Genomic DNA, 27,353 nt, shown 5'->3' on the forward strand with positions numbered 1-27,353 from the left:
CTTTCTTTTGTTTTTTTTTTTCTTTCTTTCTTTCTTTTTTTTTGTGCCAGTCCTGGGGCTTGAACTCAGTGCCTGGGTTGTTTCTTTTTGCTCAAGGCTAGCACTCTACCACTTGAGCCACAGTGCCACTTTTGGCTTTTTCTGTTTATGTAGTATTGAGAAATTGAACCCAGGGCTTCATGAATACCAGGCAAATACTCTACCACTAAGTCACATTTCCAGCCCTATCTGATGTCGTTTGCAACTCAAAAAAAAAAAAAAGACTTTGGAAGTGGAGCTGTGGTTCAAGTGGTAGAGTACTAGCCTTAAGCGCAAATAGGCTCAGGAACAATACTCAGGCCCTGAGTTCAAGTCCCACAACCAAAACAAAAGGCTTTGTGCTGGTGCCAGTGGCTCACTCCTGTAATCCCAGCTACTAGCAGGCTGAGCCCTGAGGATCCAGGTTTGTTCCATCAGGAAAGTTCCATCAGACTCTTAGCCCCAAATTAACTACCAAAAAGTCTTAAGTGAAGCTGTGATTCAAGTGGTAGAGCACTAACAAGAAGGAAATAAAGCCTCAAAGACAGTGTTCACACCAGCAAGTTGGTACATGTATAATTCTAGCACTAGGAGGCTAAAAGAGGAGTATAGTGAGCTCCAAGCCAGCGTAGGTGGGCTAAATAGTGAGGTCCTGTTACACCCTCCCCACCCCTGGGGAAGAAAATGTAGCTTTATTACAGCTGTTAATGAAAAGATACCCCAAAAGAATCCATGTGAAAATGTCAATTCTTTCCACAAAGTAATCAATTCCTATTTTAAAAGCCTAATTCCCATTTTATTTATTTTTTGTTCTTTTTTTTTTTTTTAATGTGCTAGGGATATCAGTGCTTACATGTTAAGGCACGGACTCTACACCTGAGCTATATCCCTGGCCCTCCTCTACAACCCCTTTTTTAGGGAAAGCCCAGGACTTGGGAAGTGGTTGGGCTGAAGCAGATGATCACAAGCTGTTCTAGCAAAATTATCTCCAAAAAATAATAGCTAGGCTCGGGTGGCTCATACCTGTAATCCTAGCGACTCAGGAAGCTGAGCTCTGAGGGTCTCAATTCAAAGCCAGCCTCGGTAGGAAAGTGTGTGAGACTCTTACCTCCAATTAACTACCAAAAAGTTGGAAATGGAGCTGTGGCTCAAAGTGGTAGAGCTCTAGCCTTGAGCGAAAAGACTCAGGGACAGTGGCCAGGCAACAGACACAAAATAATAACAGCAGTAACAATAAATCAAGCATGACATTTGTTTTAGTTATTTCAACCGTGTTTAAATGTTCCTACATGTGTTAAATATTAAAAAATTTTGAAGAATTTGAAGAAAGGCTTCAAGGAAGATGTATTGTGCACATAAATTTTAAAAAATGGGGGCTGGGAATATGGCCTAGTGGCAAGAGTGCTTGCCTTATATACATGAGGCCCTGGGTTTGATTCCTCAGCACCACATATACAGAAAATGGCCAGAAGTGGCGCTGTGGCTCAAGTGGCAGAGTGCTAGCCTTGAGCAAAAAATCAGCCAGGGACAGTGCTTAGGCCGTGAGTTCACGGCCTAGGACTGGCCTAAATAAATAAATAAATAAAAATTTTAAAATGTTCTCTGTTAACTGTAAGCCCTCTGTACATCACCTTTATAATAATAAAAGAATATTTTAAATTAAGTTTGGTGTTAAACATGGTATAGTGAATGCTTATAATCCCAGCTGCTCAGGAGGCAGAAATAGGAAGGTTGCAATCCATAGAGGCTTGGGCAAGAAAAGTAAAAGGCCCTGTCTATAAATCAAATGGAGCTATAGGACCTCAGCAGCCACTTTCGTCCCTCAGTAATGGCCTGTACTCACTACTGTTTTTTGTTTCTCTCTCTCTTTTTTATTTTATTTTTTTTTGGTCGGTTGTGGGGCTAGAACTCAGATCTTGGGCTCTGTCCCTGGGCTCAAGGCTAGCACTCTACCACTTTGAGCCATAGCACCACTACTGGTTTTCTAGTGGTTAATTGGAGATAACTTGCCTGGGGTTGACTTGGAACCACGATCCTCAGATCTCAGCCTCCTGAGTAGTTAGGATTACAGGCCATTGGCATCCGGCTGCACACTATACTCTTGAAAGCTTTTCAATCAGAGTAACACAGACACTGTTAGGGGGTGGTTACCAGCAGAAGAGGAGAGGCCAAAGGAGAGGGTGGTGAGTGGGGATAAATATGGTTGAAGTAGTTTGTCTGCTTGAAACCAGTTGAAATGTGTTGGGTTGTTGTTGTTTTTTGGCGGGGGGGGGGGGCACCAGTGGAGTAAGGGAGATATGGAGAAGGTGGGGCTGATCAGATACAACATTAGTGCCTAATGTTTGCTAATAAATTTTAATGAAGTTAAAATTGAATACTAAATCTTGAAGTTCCTTCAAGTTATTTCTTTTCAGAATAAGCATTTGAACAACTTTTGAGAGAAAATATTAATTCAGTTAACCTTTGAGAATGGCTGAGCTTAGAAATCAAACCAAATTCTTTTCCCTAAGTACAGTAATAAATGGGTAGGGTGCCCACAGGTTCACTGCTGTTGTGCTTGAATTAGCAGAGCGAGTTTAGCCTGAGATTACCTTTGAATGTGCTAGTGCCCTCTTGTGTTGTGTTGTGGCTATTGCAACTAGCTTAGCCGTAAATGTTTTTACAATAAAAGTAAGCACATTAAAGAATCCCTGAGCTGGGCACGGGTGGCTTGAGCCTATATATAATCCTAGCTACTCAGAAGACTGAGATCTGAGGATCATGGTTCAAAGCCAGTTGGGGCAGGAAAGACTGTGAGACTCTTCTCCAATTAACCACCAGAAAACCTGAAGTGGCTCAAAGTGATAGAGCACTAGCCTTGAGCTGAGGAGCTCAGGGACAGTGCCCAGGCCCAGAGTTCAAACCCCATGACCGACTAAACAAACAAATAAAAAGGAATACTTGGAAAATAAGGAGAAAGAAGAATAATTTACTGTTTCACCAGTGGTATAAATACTGTCAGAATTTTCATCTGCCATTAGCAGAGTAAGCTAACAAATTCCAGATTTTACACACAAACTCATGAAAGTAGCTATATTCTGTATTCAAACAGACTTTAAGACAAAGCATTATTTGTACAGCATGCCAATTTGCTGCAACATGTTGTGGTACAATTAGGAAAAAGTAGTCTTTCAACTGAAAATAAATGTTAGATAATATGGTATTAAAGATAGCTATAGCCGGGCACCAGTAGCCTCACGCCTGTAATCCTAGCTACTCAGGAGGCTGAGATCTGAGGATCCCATTTTGAAGCCAGCCTAAGGAAAGCACATGACCCTTATCTCCAATTACAACCAGAAAACTGGAAGTGGAGCTGTGGTTCAAGTGGTATAGCACCAGATTTGAGAAAACTAAAGGCTGTACCAAGGCCCTGAGTTTGAGCCCCAGTACCAGAGCAAAAGGAGTTACAGATCTTGTTTTTCTATTTTGATTTAAGAAGGAAGATTTTGGGGGGCTGGGAATGTGGCTTAGTGGTAGAATGCGTGCCTAGCATGCATGAAACCCTGGGTTCAATTCCTCAGCACCACATAAACAGGAAAGGCCGGAAGTGGCACTGTGACTGAAGTGGTAGAGTGCTAGCCTTGAGCAAAAGGAAGCCATGGACAGTACTCAAACCTTGAGTTCAAGCCCCAGGGCTGGCAAAAATAAAAGGAAGACTTTTTTCTGGGAGTAAATGGCTCATGCCTGTAATCCTTGCTACTCAGGGCTTTACTCCTGGTTTGAAGCCAGCCAGGGCAGGAAAGTCTTGTGAGACTCTTTATCTACAATTAACCAGCAGAAAGCTAAAAGTAGAGCTATGGCTCAAACTAAAATAGAGTACTAGCTAGCATGGAGCAAGAAAAAGGTTCAGGGACAGCATCCAGGCCCAGAATTCAAGCCCCAGGACCAGCACACACGCACATGCGCGTGCACATACACAGAAGCTTGAGCTACCAGCATCCAATATGATAGTGTTCTGATATGTAGAATCTTAGCTGTAACCTAGAGAGAGAAAATCAGAGTGAGACCTAGAGGATCAAAGCTTGAAGCCAGCCCAGGCAGAAAACAAGACTCCACTTCCAGTTAACCAGCAAAAATGCCCAGCTGGAAGTGTGGTTCAAGTCATAAAGCACCAGCTGTGAGCAAGAAAGCCAAGCAAGAAAATGAGGCCCTGAGTTCATCTAATCATCTTGTGGTTGTAAAATGAACACTAAAACTACAACACTGTTTAGTGGTTTTACTTTTTAAAGTTTTGGCAACTAACCCACTTCTTGCTTTTTTCCCCTTGAACTTTGATCCTCCTCATTCCCCAGGGATTAGAGAGGGAGCAGTTTCCACAGTCCATGCCTGTTCCCTTCCTTTGCTGCTCTGTGCTTCCTCTGCTGTTCCTATCTTCCTGCACTTGGCTGATTCATGTGCATGCAGCGCTTTGAGAATACAGGGGAAGTTGTACTTATGCCATCTCCTGGCCAGTAGCGGGGCCCAGGGTGGGACATTCAGTTAGAAATATGAGAAGCCTCTTACATATCACTAAAGTGGTTGGTGCTGTGAAGAGAAATAAGGCTGGTTAAGGGGATTGTCAGGTAGGATGGGCAGAGGAGGAAATAGCCTCTGAACAAGGATTGAATTTCACACATCTTGCCCAAGTGTTTTCTCTTCTATTCTCTCTTTTGATGAGTATGTGCCCTTTTAGCTGAAAATCCATAATCTCACTGTTTTAAAGCTGGGAGGGGTGCTTCTTGATGCGGTTGTGTACTGTACACTTGTAGGCCCATGAGCTACCATTATAAGCTTGACTATCATGATAGTTTTCCAGTAGGCAGCAGTAGAGTTCATGAGGACAACTTGGACACAAATAGAAATTTCCAATTTGTTTTCACATTGTTCATCCTCCATCTCCGATGCATAAAGTTCTTTTCTGTTTAGGCCCCAGCCTTGTCCTCTAAACTTGCTTCACATACATACACCTCAAATATTTCAGATTTACAGAACTAAGACTATAGTGCAAGAAACTTCCATGTAACTTGGCTTGCTCTTGTTCACAGTTAACATTTGGCTGTTTGTGCTTCCGCGTTCCCTCCCTTTCTGTCTACATACACGCTTTTCCCCAGAACCATTGAGAGTTGGTATATATTTCCTCAAAACAGGAAAGAGGTTCCCCCACACACACACTTTTTTTGTCAGTTTTTGGGGCTTGAACTCAGGGCTTTGGTGCTGGGCTCTTTTGCTCAAGGCTAGTGCCCTGGCACTTTGAGCACAGCTCCACCTCTGGTTTGTAAGTGATTAATTGGAGATAAGAATCTTTGAACTGTGATCCTCAGATCTCAGGCTCCTGAGTAGCTAGGATTATAGACTTGGGCCACTGCCACTCAGCTTTTTAAAACTTTTTTCTTTGCTTGAACTCAGGGTCTGGGCACTGTCCCTGCATTTCTTTTGCTCAAACCTAGCACTCTACCACTTGAGCCACAGTGCCACTTCTGGCATTTTCTGTTTATGTGGTACCAAGGAACTCAGGGCTTCATGCATGCTAGGCAAGCACTACCACTTAGCCACATTGCCAACCTTTAAAAAAAAAAGTTAACTTCACATAAAACCAAAGTTTTTGGAGATTTAACTAGTACAGTACTTTAATCAGTCTGTTCGCATTCAGATTTTTGTCACTTATGCCAGTGTGTGTATTTGGTTGGTTAGATGATTGGTCACTTTTGTTGTTTTTCTTTTTGTTTTTTGAGGAGGATCTTGCTATGTAGCCCAGTCTGGCTTTGAACTCTTTCTACCTCAGCCTCTTAAGTGCTTAGATTACAGATGTCTTTAATGATTTTGTCCCTATTTGCATTATGCGTTGACATGTCTCCTACCTCTCCACTAATCTGGACAGCTTCTCCAGCCTTGTTTTGCCTTCTTCACCATTCACCATTGATAGTATTGGAGAATGTAGGTCCTGTTGAGTTTGTGTGGTGTCTTCTCTTTAGATTCAGGTTATGTTTTTGAGGCAGGAATACCATAGAAACAACACTGTGTCCTCAGTGCATTCTATCCTGAGGCTCATGGCATCTGTTTGTTTCTCTGCCAGTGATACTGAGCTCCTCTTGTAGCATATGAACTCAACCTGTATATACTCCAACTTGTGTGATTCTCCCACTTAGAACTCATTCTCTGAAGTAGGCTGTTTGGCTTTCCTGTTCAGTCAGGTGAGTCTGATTGCCTTCTACTTATCTCCTTTGCAACAATGCTGATTTTCCATCGGGAATTAGGAGGCAGCTTCTTTCTTCTGGCTAGTCACATAAACAGCCAGAGCCTCTGAACCAGTGGTTATTTCTTTACATTCAGCATATTTTTAGTGTTCTCTACTTTTAGATTTTGGCAAAATCTGGATTCAGGAGAGTATTGCAGCTGACCATGGGGAGGAACCAGGTGCCATCTGGTCTGCTGGGATCAGCTTCATGTTCACTTTATCCTAAATCACAGTCTTTGGGGCTAACTGTATTTTGAGTATAACTAAAATTTAAATGTTTACTGTATGTCAGTGTGTTCTCTCTGTGTTAGCTTCATGTAAGAAACAGCTTTAGCTATTTTCTTCATAAAGCTGAGAATATGGATGCTTTTAGAAAGGTTAAAGATTATAATATGGTTAGAAATTACCAGGATTTACTCTTTTTGTGGGGGAGGTGTCAATTGTGGGTCTTGAGCTCGGCTTGGGCGCTGTCCCTGAGCTCTTTTGCTCAAGACTAGCGCTCTACCACTTTGAGCCACACTTCTGGTGTTTGAGTGGCTAATTGGAGATAAGAGTCTCAGGGACTTTCCTGCCCAGTCTGGTTCAAACAATGATGTGAAGATCTCAGCCTCCTAAGAAGCTAGGATTACAGGCATAAGCCACTAGCACCTTGGTGTGTGTGTGTGCGTGTGTGTGCGCGTGCATGTGCGCAGAGTAGAGGGAGGGTCCCATTGGAGGTACAAGTGTTAAGTGTTGGTCTTCAGAGGTTGAAATGCACATTTTGTGTCTTGGTTGGAAGTGCTTGTCAACAGCTGCCATCTCATTTTTGAGGCATCTTTGGATAGAAAGTGTCTCAAGAAAAAAGAAAAGATCTTTTTTCTACTTTAGATATCCTAACCATAAGACCCTGTTGCCTCATTGGTCTGCTTTACACCTGCTTCCTAACACAATTATTAATAGTGCTCTGCTTACTTGTGAAAGTATTGTGGATTGACAGTGTTTCTGGTTCCCACCTGTGGTCCCAGCTGCCTGGGAGCTGAGGGAAAAGCATCCTTTGAGTAGTTCAGTGACCCAGGCTCCTAAAAGTAAAAATTAGGGGGGCTGGAAATGTGGCTTAGTGGTAGAGTGCTTGCTTAGCATGCATGAAGCCCTGGGTTCGATTCCTCAGCCCCACATACACAGAAAAGGCAAGAAGTGGCGCTGTGGCTCAAGGGGTAGAGCACTAGCCTTGAGCACAGAGAGGCTCAGGGATGTGCCCAGACCTTGAGTTCAAGTACTAGGAATGGCAAAAAAAAAGAAAAGCCAAAATTAGCTGGGCATATAGCCCATTCTTTTTTTTTTTTTTTTTTTGCCAGTCCTAGGGCTTGAACTCAGGGCCTGAGCACTGTCCCTGCGGTTCCTTTTGCTCAAGGCTAGTGCTCTACCACCTGAGCCACAGCACCACTTCTGGCTTTTTCTGGCTAAGTGGTACTGCGGAATCTAACCCAGGGCTTCAAGCATGCCAGGCAAGCACTCTACCACTAAGCCGCCTTCCCAGCCCAGATAGCCCATTCTTATAATCCAAGCTGCTGGATAGGCTGAGGCAAAAGAATTAGAAGTTTGAGGCCAAACTAGGCAATTTAACTACACCCATTCTCAAAAGGTCAATCCAGGTGCCAGTGACTGTAATCCAAGCTACTCAGGAGGCTGAGATCTGAGCATCTCAGAAAAGTCTGTAAGATTCTTACTTCCAATTAGCCAGAAAAAAAGATGAAACTAAAATGGTAGTGCCTCTCAGCCTTGAGTGAGAAAGGCAAGTGGAGAGCGCTCTGGCCCTGAGTTCAGGCCCCAGTACCATCACCAAAACAAAGCCAAAACACACCAGCTGGGAGGGTAGCTTAGTAATGGATCCCTTGCAACAGGCCCTGAGTTCGATCTTCAGTAACACACACACACGTATTACAGTTTTCATAATGGCATGGCCTCCTACACAAAGTCCTTCTTGAGTTCTCCAGATTATCATAGTCTGACGTCACTGTCACTAGCACTATGGAGATTGGCTTGTTTTTATCGTTTGTTTTTTTTTTTTTTCGTTTTTTTAATTAAATTTTATTGACAAGGTGTTGTGCAAAGGGGGTACAGTTACATAATAAGGCAGTGAATACATTTCTTGTGACATCTTACACCCTCATTTTTCTTTCCCTTCCCCAGATCATGTTTTTATCGCTCTCATTCCATTTTGTACATTTCTAGTTAGCTTTGGTTTTATGGTTAAAAGCAGTTTATAATGGCTTCTGCACTTTAACCTTTTCTTTCTTTTTTAAGTTTAACAAGGATTTTTTGTTGTTGTTGTAAAATGAAATTAAAGGAGAAATGGAAAAGAGGAAAATAGTACCTGCTCTCCATGCAGGAAATGGGAGCTAAAGATCTTGCCTGATTTGACTGTAAAACTTAGTCAGCAATTATTAAGATATTGTCATCTTTGCTCTGTCATCCTTTCTGCCAAAGACACTTTACCTACATGGACTTCATCAGCTAAAATAAACTCTTTAAGTATCAGATACTCTTGAAGTGGGGTGTAGCTGTGTCTGTGCTAGTGGGGTGCATGCAAGACACAGCCAGAGAGCAGTCCTAGCTTCTATCTTACCCCCTCTCCCTCTCTTGGCAGTGCACGACCTGATTTTCTGGCGAGACGTGAAGAAGACTGGCTTTGTCTTTGGGACCACGCTGATCATGCTGCTCTCCCTGGCAGCGTTCAGTGTCATCAGTGTGGTTTCTTACCTCATCCTGGCCCTGCTTTCTGTCACCATCAGCTTCAGAGTCTATAAATCTGTCATCCAAGCTGTGCAGAAGTCAGAAGAAGGCCATCCATTCAAGTAAGTTAAAGTAATAGTCCACATTTTAGTTGGAGGGGTTTTCTGGGTCTGATCAGCTCTGAAAAATAAAAATCAGTAGGGCCAGGTGCTGGTGGCTCACACCTGCAATTCTAGCTACTCAGGAGGCTGAAATCAGTACAGCAGTTCAAAGCCAGCCCAGGCAGGAAAGGCCATGAGACTCTTATCTCCAGTTAACCACAAGAAACCAGACGTAGAGGGCTGGGAATATGGCCTAGTGGTAGAGCGTTTGCTTCGTATACATGAAGCCCTGGGTTCGATTCCTTGGCACCAAATATATAGAAAAAGGCCAGAAGTGGCGCTCTGGCTCAAGAGGTAGAGTGCTAACCTTGAGCAAAAAGAAGCAAGGTCAGTGCTCAGGCCCTGAGTTCAAGCTCCAGAACTAGCCACAAAACAAGAAACCAGATCTAGAGCTGTGGTAGAGTGCTAGCCTTAAGCAAAAGAGCTCAGGAACAGTGTCCAGGCACAAGTTCAAGCCTTATGACCTACCAGAAAAATTAATGGGGCCTCCAGCAGCTGATTGGTAACACAAACCAGCCCATAGTAACCTTGCAGTCACCCTAAGAAATGGCCAGGTTAGGATCTGAGAACTTTTCAACAAACTAGAGGCTCACACTTGTAAATTCCAAAGGGTCACTGTGAACCCTGAGGAGGGCAGAGAATACCATGTACCTAGAGCGTCTAGTCAGACAGCCACGTTCATGTTGAGCCTTACACCATAAGGTCTTGAAACTGTTTTGGGGGGACAGTACCAGAGCCTTTGCTTATTAACACTGTGCTATACCGCTGTGCCATGCTCCCAGTGCTAGAAATGTTTTTTGGTTTTTTTTTTTGTTTTTTGGCCAGTCCTGGGCCTTGGACTCAGGGGCTGAGCACTGTCCCTGGCTTCTTTTTGCTCAAGGCTAGCACTCTGCCACTTGAGCCACAGCGCCCCTTCTGGCCATTTTCTGTATATGTGGTGCTGGGGAATCGAACCCAGGGCCTCATGTATACGAGGCAAGCTCTTTTGCCACTAGGCCATATCCCCAGCCTGCTAGAAATGGTTTTGAAATCCTGGCATTGGGGCTATGCTCTGTGTGTTTTCTCCTTAGTTTTATTTCTAATTTCCTTCTTAACTGTCATTTAGTTTTCATAATCTCAGAGGATTTTCTTTTTCTCTTAGTTTATACTTAATTATCCAGGGGTGGGGAGTATTGTTACATGTCCACACATGTTTATAATACATTCTAGTCAATCTTACCCCCTCTGTCACTGTCCCTGTCTCCTTTGCCTCCTTCCCAAAACAGTCTCAGCAGGTTTTATTGTTCTGTTTTTATAGGTACACTCTACTTTGACCAGTGTAGTTTTTCATCCTTCCCTAGAGGTAAAGCTTAATAAATTCAAGAGGTCATACGCTTCTAGGGTCTGATTGCTAGTTTTCCTGATTATAATGTAGGGTTAACAAATACTTGCTTTACATTTTTCCTCTTAACATTTTTAACCCACTTGAACATTAGTAAATGGGAAATGGCAGGCTTCTTTTTTCCTTTTTTCCTTTTTTTTTGCCAGTCCTGGTGCTTGAACTCAGGGCCTGGGCACTGTCCCTTAGCTTCTTTTGCTCAAGGCTAGCAGTCTACCACTTGAGCCACAGTGCCACTTCTGGCTTTTTCTGTTTATGTGGGACTGAGGAATTGAACCCAGGCCTTCATGCATGCTAGGCAAGCACTCTACCATAAACTACATTCCTAGTTCCAGATTTCTTAAATTATGTTTCTTATTATCTCTTAAGGCCTACAATATAACAGGCTCTGGCTGTCATGCTGGTGCTATTCTTTCTCTTGGTGAAATAGAAGGCGCAACTAAAATCATATGTAGTTTAAAATTTTATGCAAATTATAGGTTGAGTCAATGATAAGAGTGCTTGCCTAGCTAGCATTCATAAGGCCCTGGGTTTAATACCAGACACCACCAAAACACACACACAAAAAAACTAAAGTTGTAGTATAAAGAAAATATGGCTTTAGAAAATTGAGGGAATGGCTACGAATGTGGCCAGCACAAAGGAAAAAAGAAGATCAGGATAAGGGCAAATTGGGGGTGTCGCAGACCTTCATTCCTATCAACACAGGAGATAGATATCACGATGATTGTGGTTCAAAGCTAGCCCAAGTAAATAGGCATGGGTGGTATATATCTCTGATTTCCAGATACTAAAGACACCATAGGCAAGAGGATCTCAGTCTAAGAACAGACCTGGGGAAAAAATTTGAGACCCTAACTATAAAAATAACTAAGGCAAAAAAAAAAAGGGCTCAGATCATGGCTGAAGTGGTAGAGAAACTAACAAGTTCAAAGTCCTGAATTCAAACCTCATTACCACCAAAAGATATGAGAAGGACATGTTAAAAATAGTGGGGAGTGGCTGGGAATATGGCCTAGTGGTAGAGTGCTTGCCTTATATATATGAAGCCCTCTATTCCTCAGCACCACATATATAGAAAAAGCCAGAAGAGGCGCTGCGGCTCAAGTGGTAGAGTGCTAACCTTGAGCAAAAAGAAGCCAGGGACAGTGCTCAGACCCTGAATTCAAACCCCAGGACTGGCCAAAAAAAAAAAGAAATGTGAGGAAACACTTTTTTTTTTTTGTATGCTTTAATTTTTTTGTTATGATTCTTTTTGCTCAAAGCTAGCACTCTGCCACTTGAGCCACAGCGCCACTCCTGGCTGTTTTCTATATATGTGGTACTGGGGAATCAAACCCAGGGCTTCATGTATACAAGGCAAGTACTCTTGCCACTAGGCCATATTCCCAGCCCGAAACACTTTGTTTTTATGTGCTCTCGGCTGCCATTGTAAATAGTTTTACCTTCATAAACATCTAACATAGCCAAGATGCATTGCACTCCTAAACTGACAAGTTGAGTGGAAACCCTTAGAGATAATAAAAGGTAATGATGATAAAAATTAATTTTAAAATCAATATATGGCTTGGTGCCAGTGGCTCATGCCTATAATCCTAGCTGCTTAGGAGGCTGAAATCTGAGGATCTGGATTTAAGACCAGCGTGGGCAGAAAAGTCTGTAAAACTTAAGCTCTAATCAATGACCAAAAAGCCAGAAATGGAGCTTTGTCTCAAAGTGATAGCATTCTAGCCTTGAGCATAATCACTCAGAGAAAGCATCCAGGCCTTGAGTTCAAGCTCCAAGACACACACACACACACACACACACACACACACACACACACACACAAGTGTATTTTATATAGATACATAGACAAAGGAATAAAAGTTATGCAGGAGTTGGGCAACAGTGTGGTTCACTCCTGTAATCCTAGCTACTCACATGACATATTTGAGGATCGTGTGGTTTGAAGCTAGCTCAGGCACAGAAGTTTGTGAGACTCTTATCTCCAAAAAAATAAGCTCAAGGACAGCACCCTGAGTTCAAATCCCAGGACTGGCAAGAAAAAAAAAAAAATGCAGACAATTCTTTCTTGTGACAGTCCTACATTTTGCAGTCATGTGGCATCTTTGCCTCTGCCCACTAAATGATAGTTTTTTTTAAAAATCCCCTACAGATTTCTAAAATATTTCAGGGGCCAGTTTCACCCTTGTGCTGACAGAATCTTGCCTCCTATGTGCAATGTGTGACTGTTGTTTCTTTCTCTGGAAGAGCATACCTGGACGTGGACATTACCCTGTCCTCAGAAGCTTTCCACAACTACATGAATGCAGCCATGGTGCACGTCAACAAGGCCCTGAAGTTCATCATTCGTCTCTTTCTTGTGGAGGATCTGGTTGACTCCTTGAAGGTTAGTTGCTTCTGCAGCTTTTGGGGGTGAGTCTGATCTGGGGTGTGGTTCAGAGTGGCAGCACTGTTAGGGTTTTATCTGTGCACTCACTAGTCCATCTTTGGAGCTAACAGGGGCACAGAATTCTCTCTCCTGTCCTCAAATATATAGTACAAGTGGGAATTTTCATGCCATCACCCATTTACATGGCATCAGTGGCCTGCGGTCTGCATTGCTTTGACTCCAGCTTAACCCTGCCATTCTCCTCCACAGCTCGCTGTCTTCATGTGGTTGATGACCTATGTGGGTGCAGTTTTCAATGGAATCACTCTTCTGATTCTCGGTAAGATGGCAAGGAAAGTGTCCCAGCTGCTTGGGTGAGAGTGTAAAGAGATGCCCGGCATGGCTCCCCTCATTTGGCAGCCATCAGGGATGTTCCCTGAACACAGGAGGAGCCAGACAGCTATGAGAGAGAGTGGTGTAGATTTAAATACAAGAAGCTTAGAGAAGCCATTTTTGTAATTTGGAAACGGGTATATGTGGTATAAGAATGCAGCCTGTGTACCTGAGGAGGTCTTTGGGTTGTTACACTACCCCTAAGCTAATTGCCCTTTGCTGGGACTGTTAGCCAAGATTCCTCATTTTAAGGAAAATCTGCTTCATGAGATAAAATTGCATTTCTTGAGTCTTAAAACTTGGTCTCCTGGGGCTGGGGATACGGCCTAGTGGCAAGAGTGCCTGCTTCATATACATGAGGTCCTGGGCTCGATTCCCCAGCACCACATATACAGAAAATGGCCAGAAGTGGCGCTGTGACTCAAGTGGCAGAGTGCTAGCCTTGAGCAAAAAGAAGCCAGGGACAGTGCTCAGGCCTTGAGTCCAAGCCCCAGGACTGGCCAAAAAAAAACAAAAAAAACTTGGTCTCCTACTTGCTCTTTTCCTGTCCCTTCATTCTGATTCTGTCTTACAGCCGAGCTGCTGGTGTTCAGTGTCCCAATTGTGTATGAGAAGTACAAGGTAAGCTATTTGTTTCCAGTCAGGTACGCTGACTAGTATCTGATTAGTTTACTTCATTTTAAGTCAGGTGCCTGTAAGAAAGTGGTGACAGTGGTTTTCCTTCAGCAAGAGAAATTAGATATCTAGAACAGATGCAAGGAGGAAAGAGATATTGCTTAATGAATAAAAGCTGAGTGCCTAAATAAAAGCTCAAACTTTGGGCTGGGAAGGAAATGGTCAGTGGGGTGGGGTATGCACTGTGCTACATGCTCTGAGTCCCTTCTGTGTGGATTAAGCCAGCCAGCAGGCCAGCCATCACAGACCTCTTGTTTTTCTGCTAATATAGTCTTAACCAAGAGCTATAGCAAAACTCTGAGGACAGAATACAGATTACTGTACACCAATGTCTCTAAAGGAAATACCAAGTAAGGCTTACCTCTGCAAAAGATGAAGTCTGAAATCAGAAGTTGATACAAAGCTTTGAAAAACTAGACATTGTTTTCATTTTCCAGCATATTTACTAGTGTTTTTAAAAATGAGTAAACTAGATGAAAGTGCTTTCAGGAAAGTTGTTCATCTGTATATGGCCTCAACTGAGTCTTCTTTCCTTCCTTAAAGACACAGATTGATCACTATGTTGGCATTGCCCGAGATCAGACCAAGTCACTTGTTGAAAAGTAAGTACAGGGGCTGGGAATGTGGCTTAGCGCTGGAGTGATTGCCTAACGTGCATGGAGCCCTGGGTTTGATTCCTCAGTGCCACATAAACAGAAAAAGTAGGAAGTGGTGCTGTGGCTCAAATGGTAGAGTGCTAGCCTTGAGCAAAAGAAGCTCAGGGACAGTGCCCAGGCTCTTGAAAATCAACAATCACTTTGGCTTATAAAAGTTTTTGACTAACCGCTTCATTTATTCTCATGTATCTGTGTTAAGCCAAACTAAATAAGTAATTTAAGGCTAATAACTTTTTTCTAAGATTCACCAAACTTCTGTCTCCTTTTTCCAATAATACTTATGTTATAAAATGTCAATGAGCGTGTATAGCTCCTATATCTAGGAGCAGCTTTCTTTTTACTTTGAATTACAGCAAATAAAATGTAAACGTTTTTCTGTAATTTTTCTGCAGTCTTTTAAGAAACAGAGTGTGTGGCCCCCCTCCCCCAACTGTTAAATCCCTTTTGTGCTGCTGGAATCCTTTCACATTGCATATTTTAGTTTTTTGTATAGGTTAATCAAAAACTGAGTAGTTGGGGGTTACTTCTGTGGTAGAGAAGTTCTTTAGCATGGAGGAGACCCTGCAAAGAAGAAACTGATTGTATTCAGGCTGGTCTGACTTGGTGCCTGAATTTTTGCCTGACATTTTTCTTTGTAAGATATTTACCCATCCTAAAACTGGGGAAACAGCACAAATAGGTATTCAATTGCTGCATACTTTTTTTGTGTGCCAGTCCTGGGGCTTGAACTCAGGATCTAGCCACTGTCATTGAGCATTTTTTGCTCAAGGCTAGCACTCTACCACTTGTTCCATTCCCACCTTTTTTGCAGTTAATTGAAGATAAATGTTTCACAGGCTTTCCTGCCTGGTCTGACTTCAAACTGAGATCCTCAGATCTCAGCCTTCTGAGTAGCTAGGATTACAGGTATGAGTCACTGGTACCTGGCTATTAATTTGCAAAATACAATTGTAGTTCAGTTTTAGACTCGGTGTCTTCTTGATTACTATAGTGTTAGCTGACATGAATCACTTGCTGTTGGATGTGACATTAGTGGAAGGTAGCTTTGACATTCTGAGGGCATTTGAATGACCTTTTTGCTAGAATAAAAGGCAACTCTGCTGTCCTGTGAGGGCCTAGGCACTATTATCAGATCCTATCATCCTGAGAACCAAGAACCAACAAGTCCTGTCCTTTTTACATCTCCCTAACTCTTACTTCTAGTTTCTTTTTAGTATTAGTGAGGGAGCAGGCATGCGTTTTTCTGTACTTAACAGAGCCAGAGGAATGGGCCGTGGCACTCCTGCGCAGTTGGCAGGCATTATGCCTGATACTTTCCCTCTTCTCCAGAGCCCCAGGAGGGTTGGGAGGTTCTGGCAGTGGAGACCAGCAGGCTAGTGGTCTTTATGGACCCCTGGGGCTCACGCCCCTGCCTGTCTTCACCCACTTTCTGTGGGACTGAGCAGTCCATGATGGTCTGCCGGTGTTGCTGGGAACTTGTTCCTCATGTCTTTTCTCACTTTTTTTTTTCTTTCCCCAATAGGATCCAAGCAAAACTCCCTGGAATCGCCAAAAAAAAGGCAGAATAAGCATATGGAAACCAGAAATACACAACAGTTACTAAAACACCATTTAATAGTTATAAAATAACGTCGTTACTTGTACCGTGAAGGCACATGCTCGGTGTCAGCTTGAGCCTGCATTCCAAGCTTTTTCATTTGGTGTTTCCTCCTCTCCTTTCCCCTTGCCCTCAGTTTTCAAGCACAAGAAGTGTTGGACTGAAAAAAAAAAAAAAAAAAAGAAAAGAAAAAAATGCTCTTAGAACCCAAAAGAATAAAGAATCAGATTGGTAGGGTAAGTCGGTCCCCAGTGGTGGTGGAGCTCTTACGGACAGCAGAGGGATGAAGGCGCAGAAGGCCGGTCTCTCCAAACTCAAGGACAGGTCTCACCCAACCCCCATTATAATTTTACCCCTATCTTTAAGTTAAATAATGAGTGACTTGTGAAGAAATGGTTTGGTGCAGAAGTGGGATTCCTTCCTTTGCGGTTTTTGCTCCACCTTCCTGCCCCGCACCATAAGCAGCTACTCCCCATATTCCTCTTCCTGTGTAGGGATAGAGCTTGGCGTTGGGTAACTTAGAGAGGCGCTTCCTAGTGCTCTGAGAAGCGAAGCGAGAGTGGGGACGGGGAGGGGACCGAGAGGGTGTGCTAGGAGCGCGTCTGCGTGCGCGAACCCTGCCACGGCGCCAGGAAAGGAAAGGAAGGAGGCCCTGTAGGCTGCATGGCAGTGTCCCGCCCGGCCCATCTCTCGGGCACAGTTTGAGCGTTGGTTTGAGAATTCATTCCAGAATGTGCTTCCCCTCTCTTCCTGCCCACCTTACCTCAAGTTTAATAAATATGGTTGTACTTTTCTTATTATGAAATAAATGTCTGTAACTGCTGTACACTGCTGTAAACTTGTTAGAGAAAACATAATCTGCATGTGGGCTCCCCAGTAATTGAGTCATTGTAATCCTACCTGTGTGCAGGGGGGGGGGAATGTTCTCAAGAGGCGAACTCCAGACACACAGAAGGCCCGTTTTCTTTATCTTCACACACTGCATCTAACCTGCACTCATCCGTTTAGCCTAAGGACCCAGGCGGCACCAGCTTGAAAGGTGTCTGATGGTGGATGTGGAGTTGAGCTGTGTTGCTTAGGACAGGCAAACTGGCTCAACGCCTGGCCATGGCATGGCCCAGGGCGCTCCGGAGGAGGTAAGCTTGAACAGCGGGGCCACACTGCTGATGGGCTTTGTGCAGTTGCTGAAGAGTGACAAGGACTCTTCAAGTCTGTCTGCGTGAAGTCCCTCACCCACCCACCCACCCCAGAGCAGAAACCCAGTCAGTGTGGAAGCAAGCATAGATGAGACCTGCCCCCTCCAAGAGTGAGCTGGTGGCTTTCAAGACCTGTGGCGTTTGATGCACCTTGTTGCAGGGAGAGGATTTATTCCCACTCTGGAAAATTAAAGGAACTTAGATAGGTAAAAGAGGCCATTACCCTTCTCCATTTTCTTAGCCCTCTTCCCTTACAATTTTTTCACTCACTTTCTGTCATCTACATCCTTTGTCCTAAGAGGTCAACGCATTGACAGTCATATGCATCTCCTCCAACGGGCCCCTTTCTGCGCTGGAAGCCTCCACATCTGGCTCTTTTTTGTGTTGCTGCTGTGTTAAAATAATTGAATTCTTTTTTATGTGTACCATGCGGGATTTTTTTTAAAGAAAAATCTATAGATGAAAAAATTACTAATGAAACTGTGTACGTGTCTGTGCGTGCAGCATAAAAAAAAATACAGTAGCACCCAAGGAGCTTGAATCGTGGTTCCTGTAAAACTGCAAATTGCTGTGGTGTTAATTAAATAAAGAACACAATGACTGTGGTGTCATTCTGCTAACTTTATTCTGTAAACATAGCTTGGGTGACCTGGGTCTACTTGGGGACCTTCAAAAACAAACTTCAGGGCTGGGGATATGGCCTAGTGGCAAGAGTGCTTGCCCCATATACATGAGGCCCTGGGTTCAATTCCCCAGCACCACATATATAGAAAATGGCCAGAGGTGGCGCTGTGGCTCAGTGGCAGAGTGCTAGCCTTGAGCAAAAAGAAGCCAGGGACAGTGCTCAGGCCCTGAGTCCAAGCCCCAGGACTGGCAAAAAAAAAAAAAAAATCACCAGTTTCCAAGCCTGCAAGATTCCCACAGCATACATAGAGCATAGCTATGCAAGTGGCCTTGGACGAAACTGAGATACCCCGCCCCAAGAGGGGAGCCCAGCAGGAGGATGGGTGGCCCATGCAGCCCCCCACCAGCCCTGGAGGCTCCCTGCTGGCAACATGAAGCAGCCTCTTCCTGCCACCGCCTGCAGCTACAACCACCAGTTCAGAAATTCAGAGGTCACATGAATCCCTTCCTCCCACAAAGGCCACTGGACTTGAACTGGCGTTTAAAATTTTATTCAACATACCTCTTAGAAAACTTAGGCTGAAGTATTTTTTAAATGACTGAACGCATACAACTTCACAAATACGCATACAAATGTTTGAATAATGTCACTAAGTAACATGGTATATAAATATGTATTCATAGTAACATTTACATATTGGCCATAACAGCAAGCATACCATTAACAAAAAAAATCATGAAGAAGCTTCACCTGTTGATGCGAGGCCAGGAGGTGGGCCAGGGATGAGGACCCGGCCTGATCACAGACTGCCGCTGGGAACCTCAGCTGCATTAGAGCCTCGGGGGCTTATTCCAAAATGCATGGCTGGCCCCCATCCCAACACTGATTCTGGAAGCCTAAATGTGTATGGGCCTAGGAATGTTTACATTTAGCAAGGTCCTAAGACTGCTGCTGCTGGTCTAGGGGCCACCCTGAAGGCCTTGAGCCATCTCCATGAAGACTGCTTCGGGTCCTCAGGCCTCTTTCTGCCTACCACAAGGTAGAACCATTCCTAACTTGCTCTGCCCACTTCACCTGCACTTGAGCAGTAGGCTTTGGTGATTATAATCAGTGGCCCATTGGGCAGTGTGGGGAGGGGGTCGTGGAACACTCATTCTGGGTTTGAAAATAGGCATGAAGAAAAGTACAAGAATGGCAATATTTTAATACTGTCTTAGAAACCCTGAAAGGTCAAAGTTACTGGAAGTTCATCTTCAGTCAACTGGTTGCAAGGTCATGAACTCCTGACAGCCTCAACAGCAAAGAATGCAGAGCCAGAGCTCTGCCCGGCTAGGAGGTCTTGAGCATCACAGATAAAGCAGGCACCTGCCCCAAAGAGTCCAGCTCCTCATTCCAAGCAAGTGAAGTCTTTCCATGCTCAGGGGTTACAGACGCACCCTGGTGGCCTGCAGTGCCCAACACACGCCACCCCTCGGCAGAACTAACACATGAGAAGTTTCAATAATTTACCAGAGACTGGGAGGCAGTGTGGTATAGTGCAAAAAAATCCAGGAATTGGAAGTTGAAATTTTTATGCTACTTTCTGTCCTGTTCTAGTTGGCTGTGTCATAAATCTCAGTTTCTGGACTTGAGAAGTTCACTGGTGATGGAGGAGGTATGGTACTAGTGAGCTCCAGGGTGTCTTCCCACTCAGACAATTTGGAATTATATTTTTAAAAAATGATACAAATTCCGTGGTATAAAATCCAACTCCCAATCAGGAGTCAAGGAGACGGGGCCTGAGGCATTGAACCTTGGGTTCCGGCCTGAGGGAGGACCAGGAGGGAGGGAGTGGAGGGCCTTCCACATTGTTCTCACCCACCAAGGCAGCGGCTCCGGCCCAAGCCCGCTCCACCTGACTCCAAACTGGGGGCTCTGTTCCCCCAATGGCTTCCCTTTATGAAGAGCAGACTCTGGGGCCAGAGCCATGAGGCCCAAGAGAGGATGGACGGGACGCTCGCTCCGTGCCCTCCCTCCCATCCCGGCCTGTCCTCCCTGCTTTCTGGTCCTTTCTCCACCATCTCACAGCTTATTTCTGATACGCGCATAATAAATAAGACATTTTGCACATAAGGGTGATTGGGTCAGCTCTCCCCGCCCCTCCCCCTTTCATATAAAAGCATTAAATACAGTTTCAAAATAAAATACAAAGAGCAAAAAATCGGGCCTGATCTCGGGGCCGCCAGTTCTCCACGGGAGAATGAATCTACACATCCCTCTCGGACCTGCCTGGGAGATCTCAGGGGAGCCCCGTCCCCACCCAGCCCCACGGAGCCTGCAAAGAGAACGTGGCCGTCCCCCCCCCCCCCCCCCCCGCCGAGGACAAAAGCGGCCCCGGGAGGAGGCGGGGTTGCGGGCCCACGGCCGGGACCGCCGGTGTCCCGGGCCAGCCAAGGCGGGCCTGGCGCCACACCAGGGGCTCCTCACCCAGCTTAGGGGTAAATGGGGGCCGTCTGGGCAGGAGAGGAGCAAAGGAAAAAAAAAAGTGCTAATCCCTCTACGCTACCTGATCCTGGCCCCCGCGGGGCGGGCGGGGCGGTGGCCGGGGAGGCTGGCCCGGCGGCGGCGACGGGGCCCGGGCGCCCTCCCCGCAGCGGCCGCCCGCCTCCGGCTTCCCCGCCTCCCGCGGCCGGGGCCTCCGAGAGGCCCAGGAATACCAGAGAGGACCGAGCAGCCAGCGCCTCCCTCCCCCCCACACACACCCCAGCCCGGGGCCGCGCCCGCTGGCGCCGAAGCCTGGGCCCCCGCCAGGGCGAGGGGCCACGGGGCCTCCCAGCCCCGCCTCCGGCCTAATACTGACAGCGGCGGGCGCCCGGGCCCGCCCCGCAGCCCAGCGCCTCCCGGGCGCGGCTCGGTGCGAGCTCCCCGGGAAACGTGGGGGCCCCCCGAGCGGGGAGAGTCGGGAGCCGCACGCGCCGCACCCGCTGGCCCGGCGCGCACGTGGAAAGGGCACCGGGCACCGGGCGGCGCGGGGCCCCACCCGGCCCGGAGCCCCGCCCAGCCCCGCCTGCGGGGGAGCGGGCGGCGCCGGCGTGGGACTCAGGGGGCTCCCCGCCCCGAGCCCCGGCGGCGCGCTACGCCCGGCACGCGGCGCCCGGCTTGAGCTCGGCGCTGCCGTCGCGCGGCGCCGGGGCCGGCGGCCCGAAGCCCTCGTGGCCGTAGCAGCGCAGCGCCGCCTCCTCGTAGGCCTCCAGGATGGTCTGGCGCTCCTCGGGGGTGAAGTCCATGGAGAAGGGGTGCACCTGCAGGATGTGCCGCTTGATGGTGCTCACCTTGAGCGTGGCCAGCGCGCCCCCGCACACCATGCACACCAGCCCGCGCCGGCTGCCGTCGTAGTCCATCAGGTACTCGCCCCGCCAGCGCGGCTGGTAGTTCCGCCGCTGCTCCCGGCTGCGGGGCGGCGGCGGCGGCGGCGGGGGAGGCGGCGGCGGCGGCGGCGGCAAAGCTAAGCCCCCGGGCTCCTGGCCGTCCTCTTCATCCTCCTCTTCCTCGGCGGGCCGCTCCAGCGGGGTCCCCGGGGACGGCGGACCGTCGCCTAGGGAGGGACAAAGGAGCAAGGGGCGGCGATCAGGCTGGGTCCCACCGGCATCTCCATCGGCCCGGCCCCTTTGTCCTCTGGCCCCGACCTCCTCTACCGCCCGTCCATCCATCCAACCGTCCGTCCGTCCTTCCCTGCATCCGCCCATCCCTCCGCGCCAGGCCCGGCCCTCTGTGCCTGCCTGCCGGGGGGGGGGGGGGGGGGGGCCCTGGCCCTTCGCCCCGGCCCCCTGCGCTGCCCTCCTCGGCTCACCCCACCACTCCTCCTCCGGCTCCGCCTCCTCAGCCCCTCCCCCCTGCTCGGCGGCGGCGGGGCCCCTGGGGGGCTCGGGGCCGGACAGCCCCAGGGCCAGCAGGTGGGCGGCCTTCTCGCTCCACTCCCGGGCGATGAGGGCCTTCACGGGCCCGCTGAGGCGCGTGGAGCCCGGGTGGTGCTGGCGGATGTGCCGCTGGACGGTGCTCATCCTGAGCGAGGCCAGCGCGCGCCCGCACACCATGCACACCAGGCCGCGCCGGCAGCCGTCCAGCTCCACGAGGTACTCCAGCCGCCAGCGCTCCTGGTAGTGGCGGCGGTGGCGGCCCCGAGGCGACCGGCCGGGGACCCCTGCCCTCTCGCCCTGGCCCTCCTCGGGCTCCTCCTCCTCCTCTGCGGGCCCGGGCCCTTCAGGGACCCAGCCAGCCTCTTCCTTTACATCTGGGGGGCTGGGATCCTGAGAGGAGGGGGCGCCAGCACTGGGGGCGGAGTCCCGGCTCTTTCTGGTCAGGTCCTGGGGGATGAGGTCATCGTCTGTTGGGGAAGGGGTGGAGAGGGGCTCAGCCGCTGGCTGGGTTGCCCTTACCCACATAGAGGGGGGGAGGTCCATCCTTGCTCCACACCCCAGCCCCAAACTAGCAGCCCCAGCCACCGTGTGAGCGTGTAAGAGTGTATGTGTGTGTGTGTGCGCGCGCGCGCAGGAGTGGAAAGTGAGCAGGCCTCCAGCATTCAACCAGGAGTCCCTGCCTTGCCTCCCAATGTGGCAGCAACCGCGGGCTGCAGGCCTCAGCCCTGGACGAGCCTCGCACCTGGTGGGGACTGGGTGAGCTCAGCCAGCGCCTCGGGCTGGTCACCCCAGGCCTGCAGCAAGGCACTGCGCTGGGGGCCGCTGAGCCCCAGGGAGCTGGGGTGCACCTCCAGCACGTGGGCACGGATGTCGTCCAGGTGCAGGCTGGGCAGTGCCCGGCCACAAGCCATGCACACCAGCCGGTTCCCCCGCGGGTCATAATCCATGAGACACTCAGCCCGGAACCAGCTCTGCAGGGACTCCTTCAGCCTCCGCTCCAGGCGCTGGGTCCCCAGCCCCCTGCTGCCCCCGGCCCTTCGGGAAGCTGAGAGGCGCCGGCGCCAGGGTGCCACTGGGCCCCCTCGCACCCCACGATGCTGGCGCCGCCGGCAGCCCCCACCAGCTGAGGCTTTGCCTGAAAGGGTTGGAGGGAAGCAACTAAGGCGCTGACCCCGCGGGCAGCCCCCCCCCACCACCACAGCCTCGCACTTGACCTTTGCCCTCCTCTTCTCCCCTCACCCCTACCAGCATAACAGTCTAAGCCCCACTTAGTCTCCCCAGGCTCAGATTCAACAATGTAGTCAGCCATCCTTCCCCACCCCACCCCACCCCACCCCTCACCAGCCCCGGTGGGCAACGCCCCCCCCCTCCACCGAGGCCAGACAAAAAGGCAATTAACAGACCCCACCAGAAGGAGCACGGACTTCCTCCAGGAGGCGGAGGGCCACACCTTACCCTCCCCATCACACCCAAGCCCTGCCTCAGCCATGTCCTGCATTACCTGGGGCCTTGGGCGGGCCAGCTCGGAGGCTGGCTCCCTCCTCCTCCTCTTCCTCTTCCTCCTCCTCCTCCTCAGCCCCAGGGGCCCCCAGGCCCTCCGCCTCGCCACAGGCCCCCAGCCCCAGGTGGGCATCCCAGCTGTTGCTGATGACTTCCTTCTCCCGGGGACTCCAGTGCAGGGAGTAGGGGTGCTTCTGGCGAATGTGCCGCTTGATGGTGCTGAGCTTGAGGGTGGCCAGGGAGCTGCCGCACACCATGCACACCATGCCATGCCGGGCAGGGTTGAAGTCCATCAGGTACTCCAGCCGCCAGTGGTCGTGGTAGTAGCGCCGGTGGTCGCGCCCAGGGATGCGACTCTTGCCGGGCCTGGAAGCCCTGGCCTCACAGTGGTCTGAGTATTTCCTGCCTGAAGGTGCTGGTCCCCTGGCCCTGGGAGAGGGCAGGGGGTTACTCCCCCAGGACCCCAAGGCACCCCCTTCCAGCTGAAGATCTTGTCCTGAAGAAGGGGAAAGGGAGACAGTTTGTCAATCTCCCATGTCCAGGGAATGAACCTGGGGCTTTGATTTGGAAGCATGAGAAAGGGAAGTGGAAGGGTTCCGGGCAGGGAAGGATGACTAGGGAGGAAGGGGGGAGAAGCAGGGAGTCCAAACGCCCTTTACAAAGAGCAAGGGCCCAGTAAGAGAGGCTCAAGAACAAAAGGACACAGGACTCTGCGTGGACTAGCTGCGACTTCTGAAAAACAAGGTGAGGGCCAAGGAGTCTGCCAGCTCTGCAAGGTGCCCTTTTTGGATGAGAGCTGCAGGGGCAAAGCCAGGAGAGCAGCAGCACTGGGCTGGGGCGGTTTCAACCAGAGCAGAGCAGGCAGTGGGGTGAGAGGAACAAAGGGGGCATCTGTCTGCATCCAGGCCAGGACCCACCCACCTGGGGCTCAAGCCAGGACAGCCCCCACCCAAAGGTCTTCTCTCTCTTTCCAATAATGCTTCAAATACAGACAGACTACTGAGGGTCTGTTTTAAAGGTAGGGTATGCAGTTAGTTCCCCCAAATAAACATCCCCCACTAGAGGGACCCCCAAGAAGAAGCTTGACAACACCTCCAGGGAAAAGGAGTTTGTGAGACCTGGCCTTCCCCAGAGTCTGGGAGGGTCAATGACCCAGGAGGGGGCTGGCCTCTGAGCATACACAGTAGGCATCAGGGAGCAGCTCCCACCCACGGAAGCCCAGTAAGTCTTTGGGTGGACTTATTTTTTGCTCTGGCAGGGAGCGGGCTGCAGCCCAGCAGTGGGAAGGGCAGGCACACTGGAGGGGCCCTTTGGCTGTCCCTTTGTCCAACAAATACCCACCACCCTGGCCACATAGACTGAACTGGCACATTCCAGCTATCCTCCGAATAGAGAATCCCTAGGGCCGGGCGAACAAAAGGCAGGATCAGAGAGGGTTCCTGTGACATTTCTGGAGTTTTGCTTGTTTGCTTTAGTTTTCTTTTCATTCTTTTTTTTTTTTTTAATAAGGATATCCATGGGGTGGGGAGTGGGGGGAATGTCGGGATCTGGATGCAAGTGCTGGCTACACTGGCGACTTGCTCGGTGACCTTTAGTAGGTCACATCTGCTCTCTGGGCCTGAGAGTCTTTGTCTGGGAAGGCACGGGGTAGCTAGCTGGTCCTTCTCAGCATCCTTCCAGCGCTGAAATCACGCTAATCTAAGGCAGACTGGCCCTTTAAGAGCCGGGAGGGGGGGGGAAGGAGGAGGAGCTGAGATTTTTTTTAAAAACAAAAGGGGATGGGGAGTTTCGGGGAGGAGATCCCCGAGAGAGGAAGGCAGTGTCTCCCGATCCCGGACCCGACACGCGGGCACACGACGAGAGCGTCGGTTCTGAGTGCCAGGGAAGATGGGCTGGTCCCGCTACGGCTGACAAACTGGGGCCCAAATAAATTCCGAGAAGGGGAGAGGAGGCACCGGCGGGCGGAGGAGGCGCCCGCCTTTGTGGGCGACCCCCTCCCGTGTTCCAAGCCCGCCCGCCGGGGGCCGGGGGGGGGGGGGAGAGCTGTCGGTCCCCTCGCCCGGGGAACCCGTGGGGAAGGAGTTCCTGCCTTCCGCCAGGCCACGGCGAGGGGGCGGCCCGGCTGCGAACCGCGGAATTCCGAAACCCACCCCGGGGAGTGGGGGTGGGGGAGCCCCGAGGGGAGGGGGCGGGGTCAGCGCGGCCCCTCCGGGAGACCACCTGGGCGTCTGGAAGGAAAGGGGCGGCGGGGGCGAGGGCGCGGGTCCGATCGCCCCGAGCCCCGTGGCGCCGGCGCGGGGGCCCCACCGCCGGGGGCCCCGAGCGCGGGGCGCGCCCGCCGCGGGGCCCTCGCGGCGCGAGAGGGATCCGCCCGAGCCCCGCGGGCCGGCCGACCCCGGGAGCGGGGCGGGGCGGGGCGGGGTGCTCTCCCGCCAGCCCTGCGATCGCGGCCCGCGCCCGCCAGGTGGCGCCCCCGGCCGCCCTGCCCACGTCCCCCCCTTTGTTCGGCGGCGGAGAGGGGCCCGGAGCCCGGAGCCGCAGCCCTCCCCTCCCCCACGCCGGGGCCCCCGCCCGGGCCCACCGGCCCCCGCTCTTACCGCCGTCGTCCTCCTCGGGCTCCGCGCCGCCGCTGGATGCCGCCAGGGGCAGCCGTCGGCTCCGTACCGAGGCCGCTGCTGGCCCGGGGCCGCCCCTGCCGCCGCCGCCGCTCCGGCTCCGGTGGTCCCCGCCGGGCTCCATGAGCTGCGCTGCGGAGCGGGGCCCCGGGGCGGCGGGGCGCGGGGCCGCGGGGGCCGGCGGCGGCCCGCGCGGGGCGCTCGGGGCGCGGGGCTCCGGGGCGCGGGGCGCATGCACGGGGCGGCCGGCCGCACGGACGGCTGGCTGCTCGCTCGGCGGCGCGGGCTGGACCGGGGTGGGGATTCCTGTCTGGGGCCCCTGGGGCTCCTTTAAGGGCTCCTGGGTAAATTTAAAGGGGCCGCGTGCTATTTCCTCCTGCCAGCTCGCGGGGGGCTGGGGGGGAAAGAAGCAGGAGGCGACGAGAGCGCAGCTGGCGCTCGCCACGGACGCTCGGAGCAGGGCCCTCGCCGCCCCGGCGGGCCCGCGCCGCCGCCGCCGCCGCCGCCGCGCCTCGGCTCCCGGCTCCCGGCTCCCGAGGGGTCTCCGAGGTGGCGAGGGGCGCCCGCGTGCGCCGCGACGCGCTCGCGCTCGGGCTGGGCTGGCGGCCACCGCCCCCTCGGGGCAGCCCGGCGCGGGGCTCTCCGCGGCGGCACGGGCCGGGGGCAGCCTGCGGAGGCGCCCGCGGCCGCGGACCGGGAGCTCTGCCTCCTCCGGCGCGAGGTCGGCGCGGGGCCCGGAGCCCCGGCGACTGGCCGGGGCCCCAGATGGCTGCGGCCCCGCCGAGAGGGTGGAGCCGCGGGGGCGGCCGCGCCCCCTCCCGCGGGAGCCGCGGCGGAGCGCGGGGAGCTCGGGCCTCTCTCCTCGGGCGGGGCGCGCGGGCGAGGCTCCGCCGGAGGCGGCCCGGGGTGAGGGCGTCGGCCGCGAAGGCGCGGCGGGGAAGGAGGGAGGGGCGGGGGCGCCCGGGACGCGGGCCGGGAGCGGGCTGCGCCCCAGCCGGTCCCGCGAAGCGGAGGTGGCCCCGGGGGGGCAGCCGTGGCTCCGCTCAGGCCCCTGGCCCCGCGGGCCGGGGTGCTGGACCAAGTCCTGGGCGCAGCCCTCGGCCCCCCCTCCACAGTCCGAAGGGACAAAGAATGCTGGCCCCGGCCAGGGACATCTGGGGACACGCGCGTTACCGCGGCGGGGCAGGGCTGGGGCGGACCCTGGCTGCGGGCCCGGGGTGGGGGGTGGGGGGGGCGCCTCCTGGCTCCCGAGGTCCTCGGAAGCGGAGAAAGGGGACCCCAAAAGGCAGCCGGGTCGCATCGGC

The 27,353-nt window shown here is 51.2% G+C and overlaps 2 protein-coding genes across 4 annotated transcripts in view; one reads left to right on the forward strand and one right to left on the reverse strand.

Annotated features, from left to right (window-relative positions):
- Rtn3 (reticulon 3) overlaps window positions 1–18,014 on the forward strand; it is a 56,964-nt gene extending 38,950 nt beyond the window's left edge. The window contains exons 2-7 of the mRNA XM_048360788.1: window positions 8,898–9,105; window positions 12,776–12,914; window positions 13,167–13,236; window positions 13,864–13,910; window positions 14,508–14,566; window positions 16,143–18,014. Coding sequence (XP_048216745.1) covers window positions 8,898–9,105; window positions 12,776–12,914; window positions 13,167–13,236; window positions 13,864–13,910; window positions 14,508–14,566; window positions 16,143–16,188 — 569 coding nt within the window. The 3' untranslated portion in view covers window positions 16,189–18,014. The remainder of the gene's footprint in view (window positions 1–8,897; window positions 9,106–12,775; window positions 12,915–13,166; window positions 13,237–13,863; window positions 13,911–14,507; window positions 14,567–16,142) is intronic.
- A 2,384-nt stretch (window positions 18,015–20,398) lies between these two features.
- Window positions 20,399–26,193, reverse strand: Zfta (zinc finger translocation associated). Of its 3 annotated transcripts, none has more exons than XM_048360845.1 (5): window positions 26,032–26,193; window positions 23,436–23,930; window positions 22,677–23,069; window positions 21,868–22,401; window positions 20,399–21,612 (listed from the first exon to the last, which is right to left on the reverse strand). In XM_048360845.1, the coding sequence occupies exons 1-5, from the start codon at window positions 26,171–26,173 to the stop codon at window positions 21,152–21,154; spliced, it is 2,025 nt and encodes a 674-aa protein (XP_048216802.1). In that variant the 5' UTR covers window positions 26,174–26,193; the 3' UTR covers window positions 20,399–21,151. The 3 variants fall into 3 exon arrangements, with proteins under 3 accessions (XP_048216802.1, XP_048216803.1, XP_048216805.1); XM_048360846.1 differs by lacking the exon at window positions 26,032–26,193 and adding an exon at window positions 24,356–24,628; XM_048360848.1 differs by lacking the exon at window positions 22,677–23,069.
- Between the last annotated feature and the right edge of the window lie 1,160 nt (window positions 26,194–27,353).

This window comes from Perognathus longimembris, chromosome 13 (assembly GCF_023159225.1).
Source record: "Perognathus longimembris pacificus isolate PPM17 chromosome 13, ASM2315922v1, whole genome shotgun sequence".
NCBI lineage: Eukaryota > Metazoa > Chordata > Mammalia > Rodentia > Heteromyidae > Perognathus > Perognathus longimembris.

Coding starts and splice junctions, on each gene's coding strand:
- Zfta (XM_048360845.1), bottom strand. CDS start 26,173: ATGGAGCCCGGCGGGGACCACCGGAGCCGGAGCGGCGGCGGCGGCAGG. Junction 23,931..26,031: donor GCCCGAGGAGGACGACGGCG/GTAAGAGCGGGG, acceptor CCCCTTCTTCAG/GACAAGATCTTCAGCTGGAA. Junction 23,070..23,435: donor TGGCCCGCCCAAGGCCCCAG/GTAATGCAGGAC, acceptor CAACCCTTTCAG/GCAAAGCCTCAGCTGGTGGG.